The sequence below is a fragment of the Marmota flaviventris genome, chromosome 10 (genome assembly GCF_047511675.1).
Source record: "Marmota flaviventris isolate mMarFla1 chromosome 10, mMarFla1.hap1, whole genome shotgun sequence".
NCBI lineage: Eukaryota > Metazoa > Chordata > Mammalia > Rodentia > Sciuridae > Marmota > Marmota flaviventris.
This window is the reverse complement of record NC_092507.1, coordinates 30,081,968-30,109,355: the sequence shown is the minus strand read 5'-3', so window position 1 is coordinate 30,109,355 and position 27,388 is coordinate 30,081,968. Positions and strand designations below refer to the sequence as shown.

The 27,388-nt window shown below is 53.6% G+C and overlaps 2 protein-coding genes across 2 annotated transcripts; both read left to right on the top strand.

Moving 5' to 3' along the window:
- The first annotated feature begins 1,096 nt into the window (after positions 1-1,096).
- On the top strand, positions 1,097-26,661 carry LOC114094290 (bone morphogenetic protein 8A). Its single transcript, XM_027937381.2, has 7 exons — positions 1,097-1,427; positions 13,729-13,918; positions 14,319-14,467; positions 21,335-21,529; positions 21,976-22,055; positions 22,560-22,670; positions 26,107-26,661. Exons 1-7 carry the CDS (start codon positions 1,097-1,099, stop codon positions 26,254-26,256), a joined length of 1,206 nt encoding a protein of 401 aa, XP_027793182.1. The 3' UTR covers positions 26,257-26,661.
- Oxct2 (3-oxoacid CoA-transferase 2) lies at positions 15,482-17,011 on the top strand. Its single transcript, XM_071618526.1, is given in 9 exon segments — positions 15,482-15,616; positions 15,661-15,802; positions 15,805-15,979; positions 15,981-16,090; positions 16,093-16,122; positions 16,125-16,187; positions 16,190-16,591; positions 16,594-16,785; positions 16,788-17,011. Coding segments are annotated over 9 exon segments (1,473 nt in total).
- Positions 26,662-27,388: the final 727 nt, after the last annotated feature.

The window sequence follows — 27,388 nt, the reverse complement described above, 5'->3', positions numbered from 1 at the left end:
GGTGCTCAACTGCAGTTCGCAGCTAAGTTCGCAGGGCGCACAGCGCGAACTGGTGGGGGCATCACTATTGCTAGCCAGGGGGAAGGACGGGAAAAGTGGCTGAGCAGGTGTAGGAGCAGGAGACGTCCACAGCAGTGCAAGCAAGTGGACCTCCCGGAAGGCGCCCGGAGGCGGCGAAGAACTGCGGTGGCTGGGACCCTGCGCCCGGCTGCTGCTGGCAGAGGAACGTGCCCCATCCCGCGGAATGGTTGGCACCTGACCGGGCTCTCCAGAGGCCCCTGAGGGCACGAGTCGGTCCTAGTGGCGTTTCTCAGCGTACTAAGGTGGGCCTGCAGATCACACTGCTGGCCAGACCAGGACTCAGCCCGGGCTGAACACTGAAGGATACGCCCCGCGGGCGCACAGGTTCCTGCTTTCCAGGCACTGCGCTGAGACCCTGGGTTTTCCAAGCTGCGCGCCAGCGGCTGGATAGGGTGCCCAGGACAACCCCGATGACACTAAAGCTCAATCTAAGGATCTCTCGCACAGCCAATCCACCACCCATACCCAGTCCCAACCCCAATTCAAGGGCTGCACCTCGGGGATGCCATCGTGGTCTACTCCAGCCACAGCCCAGGCCCCAGGTCTGGCGTCGGTTCCACGCCTTGGCCCCGCCCCCGCTCCTTCATTGGTCAGGACCGGTTATGGGGCGGGGCTCAAGGGCGGTGGCTGCCCAACCAGCGGTGCAGACCGCCAAGACTCGCGGAGACTACTCACAGGTCCACGCCTCCGGATTCGCCACCGAGCTTGTCCGCCGCCCCTGCCTGCGGCGCGGACCTCGGCATCAGCGGGACTGGCTGGCCCGGCGGCGACGGACGGATTAGTAGGCAGTCCTCAGCCTCTACTGTAGCCTCTGCCCCTTAGCTTTGGAGGCCGCGTCCCCACATTCCGGAGCCCGGACAGGTGCCGCGCGGAGGGGATTTGGGGAATTTGGCCTTAGGCGACTCTGGCCGCGTCTCGCGGCTGCAGATCTTAGCTCCCTGCTAGCCGTCGGGGCGTTAGCCTGTCGGTCTGCTGAGCGGATGCGCTCCGACTGAGCGCCCCTGACCCGCCTGCCATGGCCACGCATCGGGGACCGCTCTGGCTCCTGGGCCTGGCGCTGTGCGCTCTGGGAGGCAGCCCCTGCCCGCGCCCTCCACACAGCTGTCCTCAGCGTCGGCTGGGCGCTCGTGAGCGCCGAGACATGCAGCGTGAGATCCTGGCGGTGCTGGGACTTCCTGGGCGGCCCCGGCCCCGCGCGCCACCCGCCACTGCCCGGCTGCCCGCGTCGGCGCCGCTCTTCATGCTGGACCTCTACCACTCCATGGCTGGCGACGACGACGAGGACGGTGGATCCCCGGAGCGGCACCTGGGCCGCGCCGATCTGGTCATGAGCTTCGTCAATATGGGTGAGTGCGGTCAGCGAAGGATGGCGTCGGGAACCGGGGTGACCTTATGCCCTCCAGGAAGGGAGTGGGTATCGGGCTGTCTGGAAGGTGACAGCCGCCCCAGGCAGGCCCCTGGGAGAGTGAATGGGTTTGCAGGGGTGTATGCGCATCATTGAGCAGTGCCGCCCAGGGCTGGGATGAAAAGTCAGGGAGCAGTAGACAGGTCCTGCAGGGGAGTAGGGACTACAGTGGTCAGGGAATGAAAAATCTAAGGGATGTCTGGGGTTGTCTGGACAGGAGCAGGCAGGATGTGGACTTTCAGGGGGATGCATTCATCCTGTCTCCAACCACACCCAGGTTTAGGAATCTGGTGATATTGAGACCACCTGGGTGGCACCAGGAAGACAGTTGGGTCCTGAGAAGACTGGTGAGTAAACAGAGCCTGTGATGCTATCAGTATGATAAGGGCAGTACTGAGGAGAGGGACAAAGTTCAGTGTGAAAGCCTGTGGTCATCATCAAAGTGACCAGAGCTGACCCACAAGCCTGAGTCCTCACATAGCAGATTCTTCCCTGTGCAGCACTGAGCCTGTGGGTGGAGTGTGCTGTCAGGGAGGGGCTGGGGAAGGAGTGGACAGACAGCTTCCTGCACCTGGGCTGTGGCCTGGCAGGGAGTGAGTGTCCAGGCCTGTGAATGACCCAAGGGACAGCTTAGATCCTCTTCTCTCTCCCAGATAAAGCTTGGCTCTTTCTGTCTGTAGAAATTTCTCTAAACTGAGTCTGAGTTCTCCCAAAGATCTCAAAGACACTTTCACTACTACTCTTGAATGCAGGCAGAGTCATGAATATTTACTGTTGGTCATATCCTCCATCCACTTTGCCTCCCTTCTGTAGATAGTGACAGGCAGGGGCTTGGGCTGGAACAGGCAGCAGGCTGGGTCTGGGGACCATGTGATGGGGTGACATCAAGGGACAGGACCCTTGCCATGGCTGCCAGCCCCCTCCACACAGAGGGTCACTCCTCCCAGCAGTCCTGTGAACAGCCATGGTCTCCATCCCCACCACCCAGGTGAGGACAGAGGGGCCCAAAGAGGCAAGGGTACCCCTAGGATAGATGGCTTCTGTGTGGCCCAGCCAAGACAGGCCTAGATTGTCAGGTTCTCTATCCAGTGCTCAGGGAGGTGACTTCTGTAGTTACATTAGGTTTTTAGAGTGGAGAGAACTTTCTAAGGGGCTTGGGGAGAGGAACACAGGGAACCTGGCAGCAGCAGGATTTGTGGAGTCCTCAGCCATTTGTTTCCTACATAAAGGCAGAAAGAAGGAATAGCCCAGCCTCTGCTCCCCCCATTCAGAGCTGGTGGTAGGCTGAGGTGGGGAGCAAACAGCAGGAGATAGCTGTAAACCAGCACTGGGAGCCCAGGGCCAGGCATAGGATTCTGGCCTATGGAACAGATGCCACCTTCCTGCTTAGAGGGCGGGGAGGTGGGACAGAGGAGGCCATATGTGGAACTGGGACTGGAGTTCCATCTTCAGGACAGGCTGACCTGGTGCTCAGAACCAAGAAGAGCTGTGGATGGAATTGCCTAAGAACATCCCTAGGGGAGCCGCCCATCAGAATGAGTCACTGTCCAGCGCATGTCCTGCTTTCCCCAGCATCCCCTGGGTCAAGACTCTCACAGCTCTGATGGGAGCAGTTGCTGTAAATGAAGTGGGGCCCACCCCTCTGTGACTGACCTTGGGAAAGTCTCTTGCCCGCTTTGAGTCTCAGATCCTAGCAGTCTGTCCTCAGGGTAGTTATGTGATTGGTTGACATAGGGGCAGAATCAGCATTGGCCCAGCTCCCCTTGGAGGGTAAACCTGGGCCTAACCATTGCTGACCTTGGTCCCTTCCAGCCATGACCTAGCCTTTGTGTGGATGTGACAGATCATCTCAATGTGTCTTGAACACAAGGAACCCAGAAATGGATTCTGAAAGGCAACCAAAAGATGTTTATATCTGTGATTAGAAGAAAAATGACCATTTGAACTTTCACAGCCTTCAATTCCTCATTTAGTCCAGACAACAACGTGTGAGACTATTCTGCCAGCCCCATTTTCTGGACTCAGAGAGGTTAAATAGCCAGCCCAGAGCCACACAGAGAGTTCAGGATGCTGTCCATGGCTGTGGATTCCAAATCCCATCTTCTTCCTCCATCTTCTCTGCATGTCTCATTGGGATCTGGGCCTCTGAGGCTGTGGGATTAACAAGCAGGTCTTTGTGCAGCCCTGGCTGTGGGCGGCACCCTCAGAAGGGCCTTCTTTATTCTGATGCACTCACTGCACTCTAGAACTCTCTCAGCCAGAGTAGTTTTAACTGGTAATTACCAAGGGTGTATGTGGGGATTAGACACGAACCAGGATTTCTTCTGTGTTAGAGGCCCAGGCCCAACCCCAAAGATTGGGCCCCAGAACCACTGTGGGGTCTAATAGCAGAGTTGCTGTGGTGCTGACCTAGCTCCCACCTTGTTCCACCTCTCCTGTCAGCTTCATCAGTCCCCAGGAAGTGAGGCCTGTCCCTCCAGGTCCCTGACTGTTGATGGTAGTCTGTGGGACACAGAGCTGAGGTCTTATGAGGGCCTCCTGCCAAAGCTCAGGCCCCTTGGGGAGCAAGTGCCTTGGAAAGCCCTACATGATTTGTAGGACCTGCATTGGGTGTCAGGGCTGTGGTCAGAGCTGGCGGCCCTGGCCCTACTTGTCTGTCCAGCTCAGCCTGTAGACCCTTAGCTCCTCTGGATCAGGATGAATAAATGGGACTATTACTGTGTGGAGCAGAGGGATCCTGTCCCTGGTCTCCCTATGCTCAGGCAAGGCACAGCCCTGAGGTTCTTGTACCACCACCTGGCCTCCCCTTACTTCCTGCATATCTGCATCCATTATCTGTACCTTTGTATCTCATCCAGTCTGCAGGGGTGATGTTGGATTAATGAGATGCCTCCCATCCCTGATCCTGGGCTCTGTGTCAGAGGAACCTTCTCACAGCTCTGTCCTACTCCTGTGCCCCTTAGGTCTGCCTGGCCTCTCCTGAAGGAGGAGGGAGGGAAGGAGAGAGGAAGGACCAACTCTGCACATTCTTCTTAAATCCTTCCCCACCCTGTGTCAGTGGAGAGGCAGGTGCCTGTGAAACTGAGGAACAAACAGCACTAACAGGCAGCAGTCTAGGCAGGTTCGATGATGCCATCTGTGCTTTTGCCCTGACCCTTTCCTGAACCAGACTAACTTATTCCTGTGGTCCCAGCAGCCAGGGACGCGGGGGAGGGTGATGAACTGAGGCTGTTGGATTTGGCAGAACCAGGACTAAGTGAAAATTAGGGACCTGGTTGTGTCCTGCTCTACTCTTGCGGTCCTGCGACCTTGAAGGATGATGCTTCTCCTCATGGGTTTCAGGTCTCTTCCTTTCATTCTTTATTAGGGAATTCTTTCATTTTCCCATTCATTTGACATAGCGTTATTAGTACCTATGAAATGTCAGGCCTCGTTCTAATTGCTAGAGGTATAACAGTGAACAGAATCCAAACAATGATGCTGACCTTCTAGTAGGAGAGACAATAATTGCATGCACCATGTAGATAATTCTCAAGTGTGCTAGACTGATCCTTCCCACTTCCCAGAGGGGCTGAGCAATGATAGGGCAGACAGCACTGGATGGAGATATTCTGACCTGGGAGTCACACAGAATTTCATCTTGTCTCTGAAACCTACTGTCAATGTGATCTGGGCTTTCCTGTCCACCTGTCCAAGCCTCTGTTTCTTCCTCTGTAAAATGGAGCTACAGATTTCATGGGGCTGTCAGGGCTTGTGTGAGATGCTACCCAGTGATGTGCACATGTCCAGAAACTCCATATCTGTTCCATCATTTGAATTTTACAATTGCTGTCACATCTTGGTTTTAAAAAGAGGAGATTAGGTGATTTTCTGAAGGCCACATACAGGTCATCTCTCTGCTTCCACATCCTGTGTTCGGCCCCTACACAGCAGCTGTCTCTGCACAGCCTTAGGCCTGGCCCATCATTAGATGCAGTGAGTACTGCTCAAACGGACTGTGTTGAATGTGAACATGTGATGTGAACTGAGACTCTTGTTTAAAAATCTCTTTGTTATTTTTTCCCTTTTCTTTCTTTCTTTCTTTCTTTTTTTTTTTTGTTTGTTTGTTTTGGTACTGGGGATTAAACCAGGGTCACTTTGTCACTGAGTTAAGTTCCCCAGCCCTTATTTATTTATTTGTTTTTAGATTTTTAAAATTTTAAGACATGGTCTCCTTCAGTTGCTGAGTCTTGCCTAAGTTGCTGGGGCTGACCTAGAACTTGTGATCCTCCTGCTTCAACCTCCCAAGTTGCTGGGATTGCAGCTATATGCCACCATGTCTGGCTGTTTTTGGATTTATGAATGCATATTTCTTATAGATAACTCAGATCATGAAATTAAGTACAGAATTTCCTCATTTCAGTTCAGGCCACATATTCAGAAGCATATGATGTGGAAGCCCTCATTAATCTCCCCTGTACCTCAGAAATCCAGTGTTTTAATCCTTTGTTGTAACTCCTGTTCCCAGACAGCCCTGATAGTTTTCCAACACAGATACTAATATTTTCATTCATACTTTTTATTATGTGGGACACAAATACCAACTATTTTGCTACTTTATCTTTCACTTACTAATAAATCTCTTATCCTCATAAAAGGTGACTGTTAGAGGGATTGTATGCCCCAAAGTATTTATTTCCATGAGTTGAAGGTGGGTCCCTGTTCCCCTTAACCCTGTTTGGCCTTCAGGATGGTATAGCCTTGTGGATCTTAGTGACCTCTCATGCCATCTCTTCAGCATTTCTCATCTCTGAAAATAAATGACTGATATTGCCCCCAGTAGACAGAGGAGGATGCTGTCTTAAAGACCCTGGCCTCTGGCCTGGTGCCCAGTTCTTCAGGAGCAGAACAACAGAGTAGCAAATTACTCCAGAGTGCCACACACCAGGTTTTCATTCTGGGTCTTCCACTTGAGAGCTGCAAGATGCTGAGCAGGTTAAAGTCTTGGTATCTCAGTTTCCTCACCTTTAAAGTCAGGATAATAATACCTCTATTGTAGTGCAGTGACTAGGCTAGGGTACATGAAAACTTAGCAGGTGCCTGGCACTGCTCAATAACTGGCAGCCAGTACTAAGAGGGAGGAGCCCACTGTGTTTCTTTAGCTTCCCACCTCCAATCAGTTCCTTAGAAGCCCATAGTACAGTGGTAAAAAGTGTTGCTCCAGGATCAGGTGGCCTGGGTCAGATCCCCATTGCATTACTTCTATTTGTAGTGGACATTGTGGTGAGCTGATCTGCTCTTCAGCATTGTGTCATTCATTGCCCCAGCTGCCTGTAGCATGGACTGCTGACAGCTCACAGCTGAGTACTCTAGACATTGATTGGCCCCAAATTAGGCACCCCACATCCAATGACTGATCTGTGGGACTATATACTCTCTCTCTCTCTCTCTCTCTCTCTCTCTCTCTCTCTCTCTATATATATATATATATATATATATATATATATATATATATATATATATATATATATATATATGGTGCTTGCATCAAGAAGGGACAACTTTGAAGGGTCTCTGGCCCCAGAACTCCCTGTGCAGTCGAAACTGGCTGAGGCCTTTGTTGTGATTGCATCATTATTTGACTCTGTCCAAACTTGCTCCTCTGTTCCCTACAGAGAGCACTTCCCAGTAACTTCCCAACTCAATCTGTATCCCAGGAAACCCAACCTAATATCCTGTCAAAAAGATTTTTGTCTAGCCAGGAGTGGTGACATATGCCTGTAATCCCAACAACTTGGGAGGCTGAGGCAGGAGGATTACAAGTTTGAGGCCAGTCAGGAACTTAGGCCCTACCTCAAAATAAAAAATTTAAAAATGGGCTGGGGATGTACTTCAGTGATTAAGCAACCCTGGGTTCAATTCCTTTTGCCAAAAAAAAAATAAATAAAAAAATAAAAAAAAAATTTGGTTGTTATTTCATGCTTTGAACCTCAGGTTTCCTATTTGTGAAATAGGAGATCAGTCTCACAGAATGCTTAGGAGTATTAAATGAGTTCATCTGTAAAGTGCTGAAAAGAGTGCCTGGTAAATAAATGCTCAATAAATGTCAACTTTGGTAGTACATGTCTAGACCAAGGCTATTTGGTTAGTGATGAGACCAAGTGTAAAATGCAGTCATTTCCTTTAACTTCTGGCTCTGTCCCCTGAGCAGACCAGGTCTTTGTATGCAGGAAGGGTGCTAGAGAAGCTTCAGACTACAAGACCTGGGTATAGAGAAGATTGAATCATCCAGGGTTTTAAGAACAATCTGGTCATTCCTTAGTAAGTACTGCTAGGAGCATACTGTGTGCCACTCCCCTTCTTGGTTATCTTGGAAGCTAATACAAAGCGCAGCCCAGGTCCCTGGTCTGCTCATTTTACTGGGAAAGACAGGCCCAGATACAACTCAATATAAATTATTACAGAATGGAAGAAATAGCCAATCCATCCATTGGACAAATATGGGTTCAACAGTGCAAAAGAGGCCAAAGAAGGAGGAGGAAGCATGGATTCCTGGCTGTGGTACAGAGAAAGCTTGGGAGCAGGTAATATTTGTGGTGGATCTTGAAAGGCAGAATTTAGTCAAAAGGAGGTGAGAGGATAAGGTGTTCAGGAAGAGGGGAGGCATAGAGGTGAAGAAGGTTTTGGCATGCTCTTGGAACTGCAAGTCCCTCCAGTGAGAATCCAATCATGGCTTTTTCTACTCAGGATCCTTCTTGAAACTGTATGTCTTTCTTGAATAGACTTCAAGTTCCCCCATTCTGGCATTCCAAGTTCAGTATTTTAGTCTAACAGAATCACTGTTTCCCTTGACCAATGTGGCAAAGCCCTAGTGAAAAGAAAAATACATAGAATACATAGAAGTCCAGATACACCTAGGTTCAAATTATATCTTGGATGCTTCTAGCTGTGGCTTTGTATAAAATATTTAACTTTCCTGATCTTCAGTGTTCTTACCTATAAAATGGGGTGAACAATTCTTCTCATGGCATTGTTGTGGTATCTAGTCTCCATCATGGTTTTTCATGAGTCCTCCCTCCTGGTATGCACACGGTTGTTTAGTCTCCTCCAACATTGTGCCACCATTGCTCTGTGTGACCAACAGAGATGATATGTTACTGCCAAGATTAGGTTATGAAAAGACTGTGGTTTCCATCTCTCTCAGGTTCTAGGGGAGGTCATCTGGTGAGCAGCTCTGTGGAGATACCCACATGATAAGGAACTCAAACTTACTACCAAGAGCCACATGAGTGAATTCAGAAGTGGATTTGTCAGTGCAGTCAGGTCTTCAGAGACTGCAACCCCATGAGAGACCCTAACCTAGACCTACCTAGATAAATGCCTAGATTCTTTTTTTTAAAATATTTTGAGAGAGAGAGAGAGAGAGAGAGAGAGAGAGAGAGAGAGGGAGAGGGCTTTTTAATATTTATTTTTCAGTTTTCGGTGGACATAACATCTTTATTTTATTTGTATGTGGTGCTGAGGATTGAACCCAGTGCCCCGGGCATGCCAGGCGAGCGCGCTACCACTTGAGCCACATCCCCAGCCCTAGATTCTTGACCCTAGGAAATGATGTGAAATTGTTATTTGAACTGCTACATTTTGAATAATTTTTTGAACAACCACAGATAAAACACTTGGGTAAGCATGAACAGAAATGGCATCTCTAACATACCTAGCATGGTACCTGACACATAATTCAATGCTTAAAAAAGGAAAATCCACACTTATTTCCCACTTCTATGCCCTTTGTATAGATGATACTTCTCCAATTATGCCTGTCAAAATTCTTCTACCACTCTTAAATATGTTTCTAGAAAAGTATTCTCTGACCCCTTCTCCCCAAGGTACCTTAGGTGAATGGAGAGCTCATCCTTCATTATGTACGCATCGCTTAGGGTCCTAGTCTCTCTCTGCCCATGTGCACATCTAGCATTTTCTCCTCATCCTTGGGAAACTTGGAACAACCTGAAGACAGTGGCCAAATCTAACTCTCCATGGCACCCCCACCCCACCACGTGCCCCAGCTCCTGCGTGGCAGGTGCTCAGGCAGACTGGCAAAGCTGAAGGAAACAGGGGCACAGCAGGAAGTGGGGAGCACCCAGAGCCAGGGAAGGAGTCTGGGCCAGGATGGGGCACAAGTGGGGCCAGCCCTCCCTGCCTTTGTGGTGCCAACAATGGGTGCAGCATCTCCCTGAGCCTTCCCCGGGACCCCAAGTTCCACTGGGCCCTGCCTTCAGGAAGGTGCCTTCAGTATGCATTCTAGGGACCTAGTTGACATGTAAAACCTGCCCCATCCCAGTATTGCCACCTGTCAACTCCAGAGCCATTCACTTCACATTGGCTCCAAGTCTGAAAGTTCACTTATAGGACCCTAACCTCTCCTGTGACCTCCACAAAATCTCGGCCCCTTCTGGGCCTCAGTTTCCCCATCTCTCCAGGGTTGCCCTGCAGGCCTTCCCAGCTCTGACCAAAGAATATGCCTGCCTCCTACCCACTGGTGAGGGTTCCCCCAGGGGTGAGTCACAGGGTGGGGAGGAACACCCAGCCCACCTCCTCATGGAAGCCTCTCCTCCACAGGCAAGAGGGGATGTGTCACTGTGACCATGTCTTTCTGGAAAATTCCCACAGTCCAGGTCTTTCCTGGGTTTCAACTGGAGGAACCGTGCATCCTTCTTGCTCCCATCTCTTGGGAACTATTTTTGACCTTGGCAGGCTTGATGTGGTGGCCTGTGCGGGTGTTCCCTTTTAATTTGGGGTCTGAAGCCATCTGAGGACTGGATCAGTAATTATGTGTACAGAGTCATTTATGGAAACAGCTCTTGAAGAAAGTCAGTAATGAGACCTGGCTGAAAATACCTCAGAAAGAACCTGGGCCTCCTCTCCCCAGAGCTGAGGCTTCTGGTGGGAGAAACCCCTTCAGGAGGCAAGATCAATAGGTCATCAATCCCAGAGCTCTTCCATGGGCCTCACGGGGCTGTGGAAACCAGGGTCTTTTCTTAGATCTGAAGTGGGGCTCCCGCAGCCTTTGTTACCAGCAGGACTAGCCAGACAGGCCTAGCCTGTCCGCCTCTGGGGCCCTCTGACAGGGACATGCTGAAACCTGGTAGCCACCCCCAGACTGGCATCTGTGCCAGCCTAAGGGGCTGTGAGTGCTGGACACTGAGCCACTGTCCTGGGGACAAGAAGTCCTAGGGAAGAACAGACAGGTACCCCCTTTCTGGGTCCTTGGAACTCAGGGGCCTCAATGAGCAGGCTGCTGGGAGGCTCCCATGTCCATGTTCAGCCCTTGCCCTCAAAGAGCCCATCCTTCTGCCAGGCAGCTGAGCCAGGGGAAAGAGGGCAGATCAATTATGGGGTCTGTGGGCGGTCAGAGCAGGCTCCTCAGTGAGGGGAAAGTAGCCTTTAGACATGGTAGAAGGGAGAAACTCAGGGGAGGGAGGCCTCCAAGGAACCTCTGGGGGGAAGGTGCCTGCAGGTAGGGGGCATGAGAGGCCATGACGGACAGACTGGCAGACAGTCAGTGGGGCCAGCTCAGGGAGGGCCTGGGGTACACAGCTGAGCCTAGACTCCCCCTGTGGGCCTCCAAGGCTGGGAAGGATTGGAGGGGAGGCTGACAGGCTGGTCAGAAAACTGTCCTCCTGACAGCCTCACTGAGCTGGAGGAGGAGGGTGTCTATTGATCTGACTCTTGGTGAGAAACAAGACAGGTCACCTGGGTGAGTCTAATTTTGTCCAAGAAACAAAAATAACCAATGTTTTGTTGGTGTCAGGCTGATGGACACCAGGTTTGGCATCTGGCGGTCCATCCTGTGAGTGGTGGGCACAGGGCCCTGGAGTGGACAGGCAGAATGTGGACAGTGCTGTGGCCAGGGAGGCCGCCTGCTGCCCTCAGTGGGCCTTTCCCAGAAGCGTGGGATCCGGAGGTGGTTTGATCAGAGGCTGGAGGAGGAGGCTGAGGGTTCCGTTGGCACATGTTGGTGATTCATGATTGTTTATTATTCTGGTAGCCACATTATGGTGGTTCAGAAACTAAATCCATTTGCTGCTTCTCCAAACAGAAGCTGGTTCACTGTTCAAAAAATTTAGGCCACTTTTGTAATTCTCTCAATAAACACTGAGAGGTGACTGTGGAACCAGACATAGCTTTGACATTTCCTGTACCCAGTGAATTGGCTTTTGCGTATGACTTTTCATCGTTTTGCTAATCTGTCTTTGGGATTCTTTCATCAAAGGGTAAATTTATATGAATGAATGCTTTCAGCATCATATGAGAATGCTCGTGCCTGATCTTACTTCTTTCTCAAAGTCCATCTTGAAAACCCTATGAAAAGCACCCAGTCCCCTTGCCTTTTTTTTTTTGGAAATTGAACCCAGGGGTGCTTAAATCACTAAGCCACATCCCCATCCCCTTTTTCTTTTGAGACAGGGTCTCACTAAGTTGCTTAGGACCTTACTAAATTGCTGAAGCTGTGATCCTTAGGAGCTTGCTAAATTGAACTTGTGATCCTCCTGTCTCAGTCTCCTGAGTTGCTGGGATTACAGGCATGAGCCACCATACCCAATTCACACTTTGCTTCCTTCATACCACATACCAAAGAAACAGTATCCCTTATTTTACCTGTTTTTGATTATATTCCATCTCTCCCATTAGATTGTAACTACATGAGATGTCTGTCTTGTTCACTGAAGTAGTTCCAGTACCCAGAGCAGTGTCATATGTGAATCAATGAGCAAACAATTACATCTATTTAGAAAAAAAAAATTTTTTTGAAGTCCTATTCTGAGGGAGAAGTAAAACTTCAAAAGACACCCTGATGTGCTATGGGACACAGCATGGTCCATTTCTTCTCCTCCCTGGGGGTGAAACTTCCCAACTGCTCTTACACAAACATGCCTGTCACCTGGCCCCGCCCAGGACAGCTGTGGGCCTGTCTATCTCTGGACCAGGGGCGATATGTGGGGACCACAAGGAGAGGAAGTGCTCTCCACATCCGCCTGGCAGCATAGCCTGGTGCTTTTTAAAACCTGACCTGTGGTCACTGAGCCCAGTAGCCAGAGAGAGTTTTTAAAAAGACTCAGATACATATAATTAAAAATCTCAGTGCTGGATTTTAGAGAAGGCACTGGGCAACTCCCACCCTGCTTTCCGGAAACACAGATTTTTGGTGTTTGAAAGTGACAGGGAGCTAAAGTGAGACTGCCCTAAATATACCATCCTGGGCAGTTCTGAGTCTCTGGGCAAATGTGGATTTATTCCACAGCCGTGGCCTTTGCCCAGACAGCTGGGCCAGTCCCACCACTGGCCCCACCTTGGCTCTCACCTCCTGCCTGTCTTCCACCCTTCACCCTTGCCTGCACAGGGCCCTCCAGTCTGCCTCTCAGACCACGCTGCCACCTACTGACATGAGTAGCCCAAGGCTCCATCCCTCCCACAGGTGGGCCCAGCTAGACCCACTGCTGCTTCCAGAGTGTGAATCTGTGGGAGGTCCCCAGCCCCCCTCACCAGTACACACCACTCCTCTCTGCCTAGAGCACACCCTGCCATCTCACCACCCACTGAGATGTCTTCCCATTCATCACCTCCTTATGGAGGCTGCTTAGATCCCACTTCCCAGAACTTGAATAGGACTCCCTAGGAGTCATCCTACCTTGGTGCTCCTTGTTCCTTTCTCTGTCCCTTTTCTTCCTTCTTAGCCCCACAAAAGGCACTCGGTAGTTTCATCCTTGGTAGTTTCTGGCAGTGGTGTCCCTCCCTGCTCTCAGGTCATTTTACCCTGGGCCTTGCTCTACTGGCTTGTCCTCTACAGTGCCCTCTCCCTGGACACTGAGGCAAATTTGCACTCAAGCCTCACGGTCCAGCTCAGCCGTCATATATATCTGAGCTCTCCCCCTCCTCTGTGACCTTTTCCTGCTTTGGGTTTCATGTCCATCTCCCTTTTAACCTAGGATCTTCCAGAAGAGAGCCTTCTGCTCTCTCATCTGTGGGTTCCAGGGTCAGGAAAGGGCCTTGTAGGAGACAGGTACAAGTGGGGTTTCTGGCTTGTGGCTTGTAGAGCACATGTGGAAGTCCTTTTTACATGACCTCATGAAGCCCTGTCTACATCTCCCCCAGAAAAGCCTGGAACAAGCCTGTCTGTGGAGGAGAAAACTGGCCTTACCTTACTTCAGAGTCTACACCAACCCAGCTATTAGTGACCACCTGGTTCCCACTTTGTTTTCCAGTGGAACGTGACCGCGCCCTGGGCCACCAGGAGCCCCACTGGAAGGAGTTCCGCTTTGATCTGACCCAGATCCCAGCAGGGGAGGCTGTCACAGCTGCAGAGTTCCGGATTTATAAGCTGCCCAGCACCCACCCTCTCAACACGACGCTCCACATCAGCATGTTCGAGGTGGTCCAGGAGCACTCCAACAGGTGCCTCCCTTGGCCCAGGCACCTCCCATCTCATGGGCTCCTGGTCAAGGCTCTGGCAGTGTGTCCTGCCCCACCTGGGGGGAAGGGGCATTTCCCAGAGAAAGAAAGGGGAGCTTCCTGGGAGAAGAGCCTCAGAGATGGGAAAGATGCTGGGCCAGACAGTTCCTGCCCTGCCATCCTGACTGTGGGCCCCTGGACGGGTCACTGAGCCACTGAGTCTCAGTTTCCCCACCTGCACAGTACCATGTTTTGAGTTGATTATCAGTGAAATAAGGCACAGACAGAGCTCAGAGCCAGGGCAGGATAGATGTTCCAGTAGTGGTCCCCAGGTGGCACGAGACCCACAGAGGCAGCTGGACCGGCCCTCAGCCATCAGTTAATTGTTCTTTCGTGTCCACAGGGAGTCTGACTTGTTCTTTTTGGATCTTCAGACGCTTCAAGCTGGGGACGAGGGCTGGCTGGTGCTGGATGTCACAGCAGCCAGTGACCGCTGGTTGCTGAACCGTAACAAGGACCTGGGACTCCGTCTCTATGTGGAAACTGAGGATGGTGAGGCTCAGGGTCTGGGCTGGGTGAGCTCCCCTGGGGCTCCAGGAGGCTGTGCCAGCTGAGGCCTCTAGAATTGTCCAAAGTGGCCTCACTGGTTCCTGGGTGCCTGGTCTTTCTCTGCTGTGCCCACTCTGAAGACTCCAGTGGGTTGAGAGAGTGAGGTCCTGGACACAAGGATGCCCTCAGCCAGAGCTGCTTTTCCTCCCCTTCTTCTGAGGAACATCTGAGGTGCTGAGAGTCCAGGTGTCCTTCCCCAGGAAGGGGGAGTTCCCCCTGCAAGAGGCCCTCCACACTGGCAGTTCCTGTGCTCCAAGGACAGTAGTGGGAAGTGGCTTCATCCTCAGGCTGAGTGAGGGGCTGTGGTTGGAATCCCAGCTGCGTGAGTCAGTGACATCAGCAAGTTACTTACCTTCCCAAGACTCAGTTTCCTCATCCACAAAAGGAGGTTCCCTCTCTTCTTCACATACAGGAATTTGGGGGAGCATGCTTTTATACCAGGCAGTGGATGGAAAGGCCAAGGCCAGCACAAGATTGGTCTGTCTGAGGTCCAGTGAGAGGGCCACATGGAGGAGCAGAGGGCAGGAGGGAGACCTAGGAAGGAGACTGAGGGTGGGCAAGGGTCACTGTGAGCCCGGGTAAACAGCCGGGCCAGGCGTTTGGGGTTTCTAGGGGTAGTTTAGCAGCAATGGGTGATAACAGGTTCTGACAAAGGTTTTTTGAAAAGGACGCTCTGAGATTCCCCGCTCAAGAAGGGGGAGCTTAACTCGCCACAGGTGTGGGTGCACTCACTGCAGGGTGTCAGCGGAAATAAACCAGTGTGAGCGCCTGGCACCACTGAATGCTGTGACGGGCGCCTATCACCTTCAAACACCATCCCAGTCAGGTCACCCTGCAGTGCTCTAGCTCCTGAGTTTCAGGAAGCTCGGCAGGGTTTGGGTTTCGGTGGGGAGCAGGCGGGGAAGTAGGGATAGTGGTGGCGCCCTGACGCGGAGCGCGCCCCAGGCGGCGTCCGGGATGCGGCGCCCTCCCTGCGGCCAGAGGAACACTCTCCTGGTGCAGCCGACCTGTTCTGACCTCAGAGCCCCACTGACCGTGGCGGGGCTGCGGCTCCATGTCCCTGCCAATCGCTTGGGCCAGCGCTGTCCCAGGGTTGCGCCCGCCGCTCCGCCACCAGCCCTTGGTCCGGCGCCTAGTTCTACACGGACGCGGAGGAGATGGTGAAGGACATCCGCAACCGGGCGACCTTCATGCTGGGGGCGGGGGTGTTTGGGCTCTGCGGGAACCCCGAGAACCTGATGGCCGCGTTGCTGAGGACCGCAGTGGAGAGGGACCTGAAGTGGTGAGCAGCAACGTGGGCGTGGACGACTTCGGCCTGGGCCTCTTCCTAGCCACCAAGCAGGTCCGCAGCGTGGTCTGCTCCCATCTGGGCGAAAACACACTCTGCGAGCAGCGGTAGCTGGAGGGCGAGCTGGACCTGGGGCTGACGCCACAGGGCACCCTGGCCGAGCGCCTCCACGCCCACGGACTACCGCAAGCTAGTGCAGGAAGGTGGCAGCCTGGCCATCCCCAGCCAGCTGCGAGAGGTGAGAGAGTTCCGGGGCCAGCACTACCTCCTGGAGCACGCCTCAGGGAGGACTTCGCCTTGGTGAAGGGGTGGACAGTGCCGGCAACGTGATCTTCAAGGGAAGCGCCAGGACCTTCAACGTGCCCAAGTGCAAGGCTGCGATGTCACGGTTGTGGAAGTGGAAGAAATCGTGGACGTGGGGACTTTTCTCCCATTCACGTTCCCACCATATATGTGATCGCGTGATAAAGGGGCCGAAATAAGAGGGAAAAAAAGAGAGAGAGAGATTTTAGTCCTGTGGAGCAAAGAAGATGGGAAAGCCCCGCTGAGAGAAGACTTAAGGATGCTCATGATCAAATGCTCGGCTCTTGAATCTGAGGACTGCTTATATGCCAATCTGAGCATCTGAATCACTCTCTTGGCCAGCAACTTCGTCAGCCCTGACATGACAGTTTATCTGCACAGTGACAAAGGAATCCTGGGCTTGGGCCCATTCTTATCGAAAGATGATGTGGATCCAGATGTCATCAACGCAGGCAAGCAGACTGTCACTTTGTTCCCAGCAATGACTCCTCTGCCATGATTCGCAGGGGACACATCAAACTGATCATACTGGGCACCATGCAGGTTTCTAAATACGTCTACCTGGCCAACTGGATGATACCGGGAAAGAAGGTGAAAGGAGTGGGCAGGGCCATGGATTTGGTATCTGGTGACAAGACCAAAGTATTGGTCACCATGGAGCACTGCACCAAGGCAAAGACCCTCAAATAGTGAGAAAGTGCACATTGCCGCTATCGAGGAAGCGTTCCGTGGACCGCATCATCACTGAGAGGGCTGTGTTTGACTGCTTGGAAACAGGAGGCTGACGCTGGTGGAGCTCTGGGAATGGCTCCACAGTGGACAAGGTCAAGATCAGCACAGGCTGCACCTTCGCTGTGTCTTTGAACCTCAAGCCCATGGAGCAGGTGGCTATGTGAGGCCCCCAGCCAAATGTGTGCGGGCTGGAGCTCACCTCCAGGAATTTACTAGGGAGGGAGACGGTAGCCGCCTGAGGGCGCTGCACAGCGCTTGGCTCCCTGCAGAGGCTCCTCAGGCCTTCTGCTGCCAGATAGACTGTTCTCTCAAGAGCGATGTGACTTTCATTAAAAACAAAAGGAAACAGCTAAGCTCACTCGTGTGTCCTGCGAGTGCTGCAGAGCTCTCTGCCACACGGTACTCTCTCACACAGAATTTCATTCCAGTGCCCCCCTTTTCATTTTTTGAGACAAAACCTTGGAACATGCAGCCCTCCTCCCTCAGCATCCCAGTAGTGTGGATAACAGGCGTGTGCACCACACCCAGTTGTAAGGTGTCATTTTATTTCCTTGAAAAACGCACAAACCTAAGTGCGACTTTGTGAGCAGAAGTGATGTTGCCCTCATGAGAGCCTTTCCTTTAGCCCCTCTGACTTTTCCTCCAAGGTCCTGCATTCTGTTCCTAGTTTTGTTTCTTGCGTCCGCCCTCATCCATGCACACTCTTCCTGGTAGGAAATGGATGTCTTTATAGGAGGAAGGCAGGGCTGTCTCCAGGGTAGGGGACCTGTGAGTGGGAGAGACTGAGGTGGGGGCAGTGGGTGCTGGCAGTCTACCTGGAAGGAGCCTGTATAAATAAACAGTCCCCCTGTTGCCAAAGGCTGCGGTTTATCACAGGTCAAGTTCTAGAAACCCCACCCATGGCCTGGGCAGGTTCTTTCCAGTTAAATTGCAGTGTCCCATGCAATCCACACAGATTCTGTTCTGGAGGCCCAAACTGACCTTGGGTGAAATAGTCCCTGAGAGCCCAAAAGGGGCTCTGGATATGTCATCCTGAATGCATAGTCTCACAATCTAAAGTGAAAAAAAAATGTATAGAATTTTTTTTTTTTTTTTTTTGTGTGTGTGTGTGTGAAAGAGAGAGAGAGAGAGAGAGAGAGAGAGAGAGAGAGAGAGCACACACACGTGCGTGCTGTGAAGGCCTAGTCTGGAAGGCAGTGTGCACTTATCGAGTGCAGCTCCAGAGGCCTCATAGTCCAGAGACCTTGCTTTTAGCTGCAGTTCCATCTGCAGCTGGTGGCATTTCTGAGGACCCCATTTGAGCTTCACTCCAAGGAAGTGACAGGTCCTGCCTGTGATTTGGGTGGGAATAGCCTGGGGTGTGAGGGAAGTGGCAGGGACCACAGCCAGGTGGGGGTGGATGGCATATCCCTGAGTGCACTATGTGGTCCCTCCTGGTGCTTCTGGGGGACCTGATCTGCCCTGGGGGTCAGGAGAAGTCTCCAGCTGCAGTGCTGGGAAGGCAGGCTCATGGGAGAGCTGCCAGGAGAGTGAGGAGAGAGCTGACATAAGGGATGGAAGCAGGCCTGGGACACTCCTGGGATTCCCTTGGGGTTTCAATAGGCCCCTGAATTCTCTTTCATGTGGCTCCAGGGTTACTTCCACTCAGGCTGAGGTGGGGCAGGGGCTACAGGAAGAGCAAGCTGGCATCAGAACAGAAAGAAGCCTTAGGGAGGAGATATGGGGCAAAATTTGGCCTAGGACAGTGTTGGTATGCCCAAGGGCTTAAGCGCTGCCAGGGGTCAGGATAGGCCAGGTGAGGTGCCAGCCCATCTGGCCTTAATGGGAAGGCTTAGACATGAGGTGAGGATGGGGCCTCATGGTGTTCCATACAGATCCATGGGGGAAGACCACAGTGTACCCCACAGCAAGAATAAAGGGGTGGCATACCCACCAGCACCTTCACATGCTCAGGTCAGCAGCACAGCCCTGGGCCCCAGAGTCTCATGAAGCCCCCACCTCTGCCTTTTTGGGATGGGGTTTGCCCAGTGCTGGGCATCCTGGGGCCACTGCCAGGCCTGCCTGGGCCTTGTCTGCAGCCAGTGGGAGCCAGGGCCCTGCCCAAGGATGGGGCAGATGAAGAGCAGAGCTGGTGGGTAAGGGAGACTTTGTCCTGGGGAAGAGGTGACCTCCCCAGACCTGCCAGATGCAGAGCACTGAGAGATGACCAGTGTCTGTCCTCTTGCCCTGCTGTCCCTACTCCAGCCAGGCCTCTGCTGAGGAGGGAGCAGCTGCCTGCTTTGGCCCCTCTGGGCCTTAGTTTTTGTTCCTGTAAAGTACAAACCTTGGGTTGGCTGCATCCAAGGGCCCTCAATTCAGCTCACCTGGCTATGGGAGCCCCCAGAAGTCCCCAAACCCTACCAAGGCCACCCTTAAGGAGCCTGTACAGGTCTGCTGTGTAACTGTTTTCATGTGGCTTGTGATCTGTGCCTACAGACCACTTGAGACCCTTGAACACAGCCTGGAGCATGGACAGCCCTCCTGGTCATGGGGTAGCCAGGGCCCAGGGTTCCTGAGGAGGGCACCAGTGGTACACACAGGCTGGATCTTGCCCTGGGTCTGAGGACACTGTCAGCCAGTCTGTGGGGACTACTCTAGTGCCCACGCTGTGACTGTCACCACCCTCCCTGCTCATTGTCACTCCACCTGTCCCTGTGGTGACCTCCCTTGCCTTTTCTTCTGCACCTGTGGCTCTGCCTCCACATAGCTGCTTCCCCACCATAACCCACATGCCCCTCAGGGCTTCTCTCTGGGCCAAGTGCCGGCCAGCACTTGCAGGTCACAGCCCCTGTCTCAACATATCTCATCCACATTCCTGAGAAGGAGCCTCACAGGCCCAGTTCATTTGTTTGTGGCAGGTGATGTCATAGGTCAAAGGTTGGTCTCTGAGTTTCATCGAGTGGCCAGTGGACACCTGGTCTGAGGCCTAGCAGCTGAAGGACTGACTTTGGGTGGGGCAGCCAGTGTCCTTGACCTGTGGTGTGGAATGGAGAACCCAGTGGCTCCAGTTGGAATAAATAAGCCTGTATATACAATGTGCATATAAATGTATCGTGTGTGTGTGTGTGTGTGTGTGTGTGTTTCTATGCACATGTAATGAGTGTGTGTGGATGGATATGTGTGTGTTGGTGCTTAGACCCGGAGGTGAAATGGACTCATGTGAACTGAGCGATGGGTGCTGTTGAGAAAGACGAAAATGAGCAGCTATCGCATTTCTGTGGCTCAGTGTGAGAAGCTTCATGAGGGTGCAGAGGGAAGAGGTCCCCATCGTGCTCTTCATACCGAAAGCCAGACAAGAACCTCAGGATGAGCTAATACCTAAGGAGATTAGGGTGGATCTGCTCAAAGAGGCTTTATCATTTGACAGGTTTGTAGTGGAGACGTATGTCAACAACTGGGAGAAGGTTTACCTTAGAAAGCTGGAAAATAGACCTCTTTGCTGTGTTGACAACTGTGTGGAGTGTGCATCATGAAAAAAGCCAGGGAAAAGGACAGTGAGCGGTGGGAGTTGGGGAGGGGTTTCCTCTCAAGAGTTTCTCTACTGTGGTTATTACCCCTGCTCACAGTAAAAAAAGAAGAAAAAAAAAGGAAGAAAGAAAGAAAGAAAGGAAAGAGAAAAGAGCAGAGGCCACGTGCAGGGCGTCCAGCACAGGGTGGTTCTGCTGGCACCTCCAGGGTGAACGGGCTTTTCATGGCATCCTCAGCTGGTAGCAGTGAGGGGGTGAAATCCTGTCTTTGAGGCTCCACTCATCCTAGGGCTGAGGCACAGGTCTTGAAACCACCAGCCTGGCCTGGTGAACGTGAACCTGGGCCCTGCAATGAGGCTGAGCCTGGCTCTGGGTTTTGTTCTCTGGGACTTGGTCTCTGCCCTCCTGAGCCCAGTGCCTGGCACATGCACAGCAGGAAGCAGTGACTGCCCTGCTCTTGGGCTGCGCTGGGCAGAGTGAGCCCTGCTGTGTCCAGGTGGAGGCCGTCACGAGCAGGTGGTGTCACGAATCACACTTCACATGGCAGAGCGTGCGCGTGCAAGACAGCACACAGCCTCTGGTCCTGCCACCAAGGAGGGTGCTCTGGTTCTGAGTGTCACCAACAGTGGACTCTGGTCATCCCGAGTGACCCTGATGTCTCTTCTGTCAAGTGTGAAACACAGGGACACTATAAAGTCGAGTGAGGCAACGAGTGGGGAAGACTTTCAAGCCTGGCAAATGCTTCACTGTCCATGTCACTGTCAGCTGGAGGCTGGGGTCTCTGAGGCCTCCCCAACCTGCCTCCCCAGGCATGCCCTCCAGGAACCTGGAGTGGACTTAGGACTCTGGTTTCAGGTGAGGAAACTGAGGCTTAGTGGGTCCCCTTGGGCCCTCAGCCTGCAGCTCCTGCTGAGGAGCAGAGTCCCTACTGGGTCCATGGTGGACCCCCTCCCATGAGTGACCCTCTCTCCTTTCTCTCAGGGCACAGTGTGGATCCTGGCCTGGCTGGCCTGCTGGGGCAACGGGCACCACGCTCCAGACAGCCTTTCATGGTCACCTTCTTCAGGGCCAGCCCGAGTCCCATCCGTGCCCCTCGGGCAGTCAGGCCACTGAAGAGGAGGCAGCCGAAGAAGACCAACGAGCTGCCGTACCCCAACAAACTCCCAGGAATCTTTGGTGAGGGCCAGGCGGGGCCCGGGTCTGAGGCCTCCTTCGTGGGCAGGACCTTGGCTGGTGGGGACCGAGCCCTGGGCTTGACTGTGGAACGAGTGTGGTGGGGAGGGTGGGCTGGGGCGAGAGGTGCCTGCCGAGGAAAGCAGAAGCGGCAGTGGGAGGGTGCTGCTGGGAAGCTCCGTGGAGGAGGTCCCAGGCTGAAAGACAAGGAGGTGCAGCTGGTCACGGGTCACTCTGTAGTGATCAGGAGCCCTTGAAGGCTGTTGAGCTGGGTCATGGCACCAGCGGGGATCCAGGGATGAGCTCCGTGAGGCCCAGTGGTTTAGTTTCTTGTGGCTCCTTTATTTGCTAAATGTGCCCACCAGTGTGTCCCCCACCTTGGGAGCACCCCAGGGGACCTGCACAGAGCAGGAACCCTGGAAAAGGCCTTGCACCGTCTGTCCCTGCAGATGACGCTCACGGCTCCCACGGGCGGCAGGTGTGCCGTCGGCACGAGCTCTATGTCAGCTTCCAGGACCTCGGCTGGCTGGTAATTTCGGACTCTGCTCTCCTCGATGGCAGCCCCACCTGCAGACCCCAAGTGTCCCTTCAGGCAGGAGGGGACATCACGTGTGGCTTTGGTTTCCTCTTCACATAATTCTTTCCTCTGGATTTGCTAAGTTTCCTAAATGAAAAAGTTTTCACTTTTATAGTGAGATTTTCTTTTCTTTTTCTTTCTTTCCTTTTTTTTTTTGAGGCTAGGGTGGGCAGAGGAGCATGTACTGCAGCTGGGGGGGGGGGCAGGCCAGGGAGGACAAAGCAGAGGGAGGGTGGCATGTGACAAGGACAGAGCCTGAGGCCCAATCCTGTGTACTGAGGGTCGCCAGGTAGATTCAAGCCTCAGGTGGAGACTGCCAGGGGTCCTGAGGGTGGGGCTGGGTCCTGAGGCTTAGGGACTGTAAGGGGCAGCCCTGGGTGGTCCTGTGGTAGGTGCTGGGCTGAGGGGCTGGTCAGGGGGCATGGAGATGGGCTCACCTTCTCCCATTCCCCCCAGGACTGGGTCATCGCCCCCCGAGGCTACTCAGCCTATTACTGTGAGGGAGAGTGCTCCTTCCCGCTGGACTCCTGCATGAACGCCACCAACCATGCCATCCTGCAGTCCCTGGTCAGTGCCGCGGTCCTGGTCAGGGGTGGGGGACAGGGGGCTCGTCATCCAGGAGGGTGGTGCAAGCAGCTGCTGAGAGGCGCTTCACCTGCAGGGACTCCGTCACAGGTCCAGGCTCTCACATGGCCACAGCCTGCAGGGAGACTCACGGGCACCCACCCGAGCACGTGCACGCTAGTCAGCGTGCACCCAGACACACTCTGTGCCCTGCGTGTGCACGTGTGGCAACCAGACAGACCTGTGTGTGGCTGCCCAGCCTGGTGCAGGCTCCACTCCTCTGAGTCCTATGAACCCTGGCAGGTCTAGCTTCCCTGACACAAGTGCACACATGTGCGTGACGTGGGCGTGGACACCCCCTGCCTGGTGGGGCCCCTGGCCAGGTGTGTCTCTGCACTTGTGGGCGTGGCTCCCCTGGGGCCCCTCCCAGCTCTTTCCTGGCTGTTTGTTTTCTCAGGTCTTGGGCTTGCGGTGCCTCAGGGACTGGGCACCTTCTGGTCATGGAAGAAGGTTCTCGCATGAGCGTAGTTGCTGTTGCTTATCGCCAGTGTGATGTGTGTGTTGACTCTGGTGACTGCAACCTAGATGCTGGTCCCAGAATCCCCTGGACTGTTTTCCTAGTAGGAGGTTGTTCAGAGGTGACACCTTAGAGAGTAATGAACTTGATGGTGCCTCCTTGAGCTTCCTATTGCATGGGGCAGTGGTTCTGCAGGACTTGTCCCCTGCCCACATGTCCTCAGCCTCTGCCTCTGCAGGCCCACAGTGGCTCAGCAAATGTGAACACCCTCGGAGGCTGTGGTGAGCACAAATGCAAACCAGCGACAAAGGAGATGTGTTCTAGGGCGACGGGGATCGCTGGGCTTTGGGTGGAGGGAGCCTGGACTGGGCCACTCTGCACTGGGGGAGCAGCCCTGTCAGGAGCTGGAGGAAGAGGGCCCTGAGATGGAGCTGGGTGGGTTCAGGGCCAGCAGGAAGCAGGGACTGGAGGGCAGGGAGGGCAGGGAGGGCGAGGGTGGTGGAGTTGGGCTGGCAGGGCCACTGAGGCAGGCTCGGGCTCCCTGTGAGGAGAGCAGGTTTTATTCCAAGTAAATAACAATTCAGGGGTTTAGCAAAGCAGAGCTGGAGTCCTGGATAGAAGTCTTTCTGTAGTGGCAGTGTTGGGGTGGCCCAGGGGAGTGGGAGGTGGAAGCGGCGGGGAGAGGAATGAGGGGCTATCTTGTCCTCTGATGGGAGGTGAGGGCAGTTTGGTCATGGGAGGTGGTTCCCAAGCAGCATGACTGGTGGGGGCTGAGTGCCCTCCCCACTTAGGAGCAGGGGGAGGGAGGCGGGAGGCAGGTGGGGCTGAGCAACTGGGTGGATGAGGCTCCATTCAGAGTTCCCAGGACCAGGATGGGAGGCTGGACATGGGCAGAGTTGTTGTCAGGGTCGGAGGAAGTGAGTGGCCCTGCTGAGGCCCCGTCCACCCCACGAGGTCGAATGTGCAGGTGAATCACACATCTGCAGTTGTACACAGAGGTCCAAGGGGACGTTCAGAATAGAGATGCCACATGTGGAGGGTCTGCAAGTGGTGAGAACAGATGAGACCCCTGCAGCAGTGCAGGAGAGATGGCCAGGACAAGGTGGGGCTCCCAGGGGCTGGGCAGGAGAAGGAGCCATGGGGGTCTGTGGGAGGCTGGGATATAGCCAGGTGAGCAAGCCTCACTGAGGGCCAAGAGAAGGGGGTACCCCCAGGCCCACCCATGGGGCCACTGTCCACACAGCAGCCAGCAGGATCTTCCTACAACAAACCTGCCTACATCATTCTCAGCCAAGAGATTTCAGGGGCTTTCCATTCTTCCTAGAGGAAGTCTCAGCCCTTGGCCTTGGACACAGGCCCCTCACTAGCCCCCTGTCCCCCTGTGCAACATCCCCCAGACACTGTCCTTCCCATTCTCAGCTGGCCACCAGGATTCTGAGGGTCCACTTTTGTTACCAGGCCACCATCATATGTCCACTGAAATGCTCCCCTGTCCCCATCCATTTCCCATGAGGCTATGCGAGCAGGGCCTCTGTCTGGGAGAGGCCTGGTTCTTATTCCTGGCTTGTATTTTGACACATGCATTGGTAATGAGAAAAGTGTGTTTCTACATGGTCCAGCAACTTGTAATTTATCCTCAAGGATGCATAGACCAAGAGCTCTGGACTTCTGGATTTGTCTTATACATAGTATATAGCTCAAAAATGAATTGAATGGATGACACCTTACACTCCATAAATGTCTGTGGGTGCTGATGGATTAAAGGGCATCACCCTTTGTGTTACTCCTGGTGAAGCTCAGGGCTCAGGGCAGGAGCAAGGAGCACCAGCATCCTGTGGTGCTGACTTCCCTCCCATGTCCCAGATCAGGGAAGGTCCTTTGGGGTTCTAGCCACTTAGGGACCCTTGGACTGCACAGAAGGCTGGTATCTCCTGGGTCCTCCCATGTGGCCTGTAGATGGAAAGTTGGGATCAGCAGCCTCCAGGTTCCAGACCAGCTGCATATCCCTCCAGAGGCTTCTGGCCCTTATGCTACAGTGTCTGGTGACAGTCCTCCCTAGCAGATTGGCTCAGAATTAGGGCCAGGAGAAGGGAGCCAGGGCAGCATCACACAGCTTCATCCAGGTCCTGGTCAGCAGCAGTGAGGCCTTGGAGCAGCCAAACACACATGAGGGAAGCTGGTTCCTTGGCTCTCTGGCTCCCTTCGTAGGTGGCGGTGCTGTCTCCCAGGACCCTTGTGTGTGAGTCCTGTGAGGGATCCAGGATAAATGGCAGCTCATCCTGGAAACCGCTGGCTCCTTCAGCTCTTTGGGGAGGGTAAAGGCTGCTTTAGTGGGGGTGAGGGATCTGGCACCTGGTTCCAGTCCTGCTTCACTCAGGCTTGTCACGTAGCCCACTGTGTGGCCTCAGTTCATCCTTGGCAGAGACCATTCCTTGCCTTGGCTGCTGTTGTTGAGTGGGGAGCACACCCAGGTTCTAGGTCTCATCCACTGGTTCCATGAATGCTCCCCACACTCCAGCTGTGTAGGGACAGACCTGTGCACAGCTAATGACGGACCCCACGGGGATAGAGTAGAAGTGTAAAGCGTGGGGAAGCAGAGGCTGCAGGTGCACCCCAGCATATGTTGCCCACTTGTGGAGGTAGCAGATGTGGCAGGGGTGGGCAGGGGACCCAGAGAGCTGAGAAGCAGGTGTGCATAGCCTGGACAGTAGTGCCAGGTGTCCAGCTGTGTGTCCAGGGCGGTGAGCAGGGCAGATGTGCCTAGTGGAAACTGCCTGCCTGCAGGTGGAGAGTGGTCTCGGATGGGGCTGGGGGCTGAGACCTGTAGGACAGGCCAGTGCAAGCAGCAGAGGGTGGCTTGGGTGGGTTCTAGGAAGAAGCTGCTAAGCTCATAATCCCACCCCGTGTCTCCTCCCTGGCCAGGTGCATTTGATGAAGCCAGACGCAGTCCCCAAGGCATGCTGTGCACCCACCAAACTGAGCGCCACCTCTGTGCTCTACTATGACAGCAGCAACAATGTCATCCTGCGCAAGCACCGCAACATGGTGGTCAAGGCCTGCGGCTGCCACTGAGGCCCTTCACTTGCTCTGCTGCTGCTGTCCCTCCTCATCTGGATCTGGCCCCTCTCCAAATGCAGAAAACCCCCAAACCCAGCCAAACCTAAGGCAAGATTGGCAGGGAGGCCTTCAAACCTCACATCCCTCCTTCATGCCAGGTTTTCATCCTCTCCAGGCCCCTCTGCTCCCCTTCCCCTGCCTGAGGTTGGTGTGATGGTCCTACCTCCAGCCCTGGTGGTCTGGGTTTTTAAGCATCAGTTTCCTGTAGTCCCCTCTTTCAGAGGCATGAACTGATTAGCTCTTTGGGGTCTTATCTGCAGACCTACCCATGCCCATTACTGGCCCATATTTGGACAAATTGGGATGACCTGAGAGGCACGTGGTGCCCTAGATCAGCCACCTTGTGCTCTTTACTATCAATTATAGGGTTTGGGAATGTGTAGACAGAGTCTGGTCCTGCCTCTTGCCTGCTCCTCCCAGATACAAAACTGGCATCTCTGGGAAACAGTTAAAAGCAGGGAGCTGCCCTCAGCATTGTACATTTATGGATCTGAATTACCCAAACCACTGGTCACAAATGGACATGTGGGGTCAACTCAAGATAAAGATTTGCCCTATGATACTGGCCTGATGGCCACATCTGGTAATTAGGCTGTGTTGGGTAGGGAGGTTTGTCTCAGCCTCCACTGTTCCCGGAAGTCACTGTTCTCCTTGGAGCAGCCACTGGGATTGGAGTGTTTATTTGATTTTGAACTTGCCAAGCCTGTAATTTACCTGCTGGAACAGACAGAGTCCAGCTGTCTGAACTGTCATTAAAAGCATATCCTGGTCCTGCCCCCATCCACAGACACACCCAGCCGAGGTGGACCCAGGGATGCACATTTCTGGAGTTTCATGCTCTACACCCCTGAGGACTGGCCTTGGAAAGGGCAGGTCTGGCAGAGTGGTGAGGCTGGTAAGCCTGGGGTATGCTACAGAACAGCTGCCTCTTCAGCTGGACTGAGGAGGGCACTCTTGTGTGAGTGTAGAGAAGACACCCTCCCTTGTAAAGGCAGGTCAGACCATCTGGAAGGTAATGAGTTCCCCATCAGTGTTGAAGTCTCAGTTCCAGCCTGGATATAAGGAGATTGGACTTGTGAATACTGCT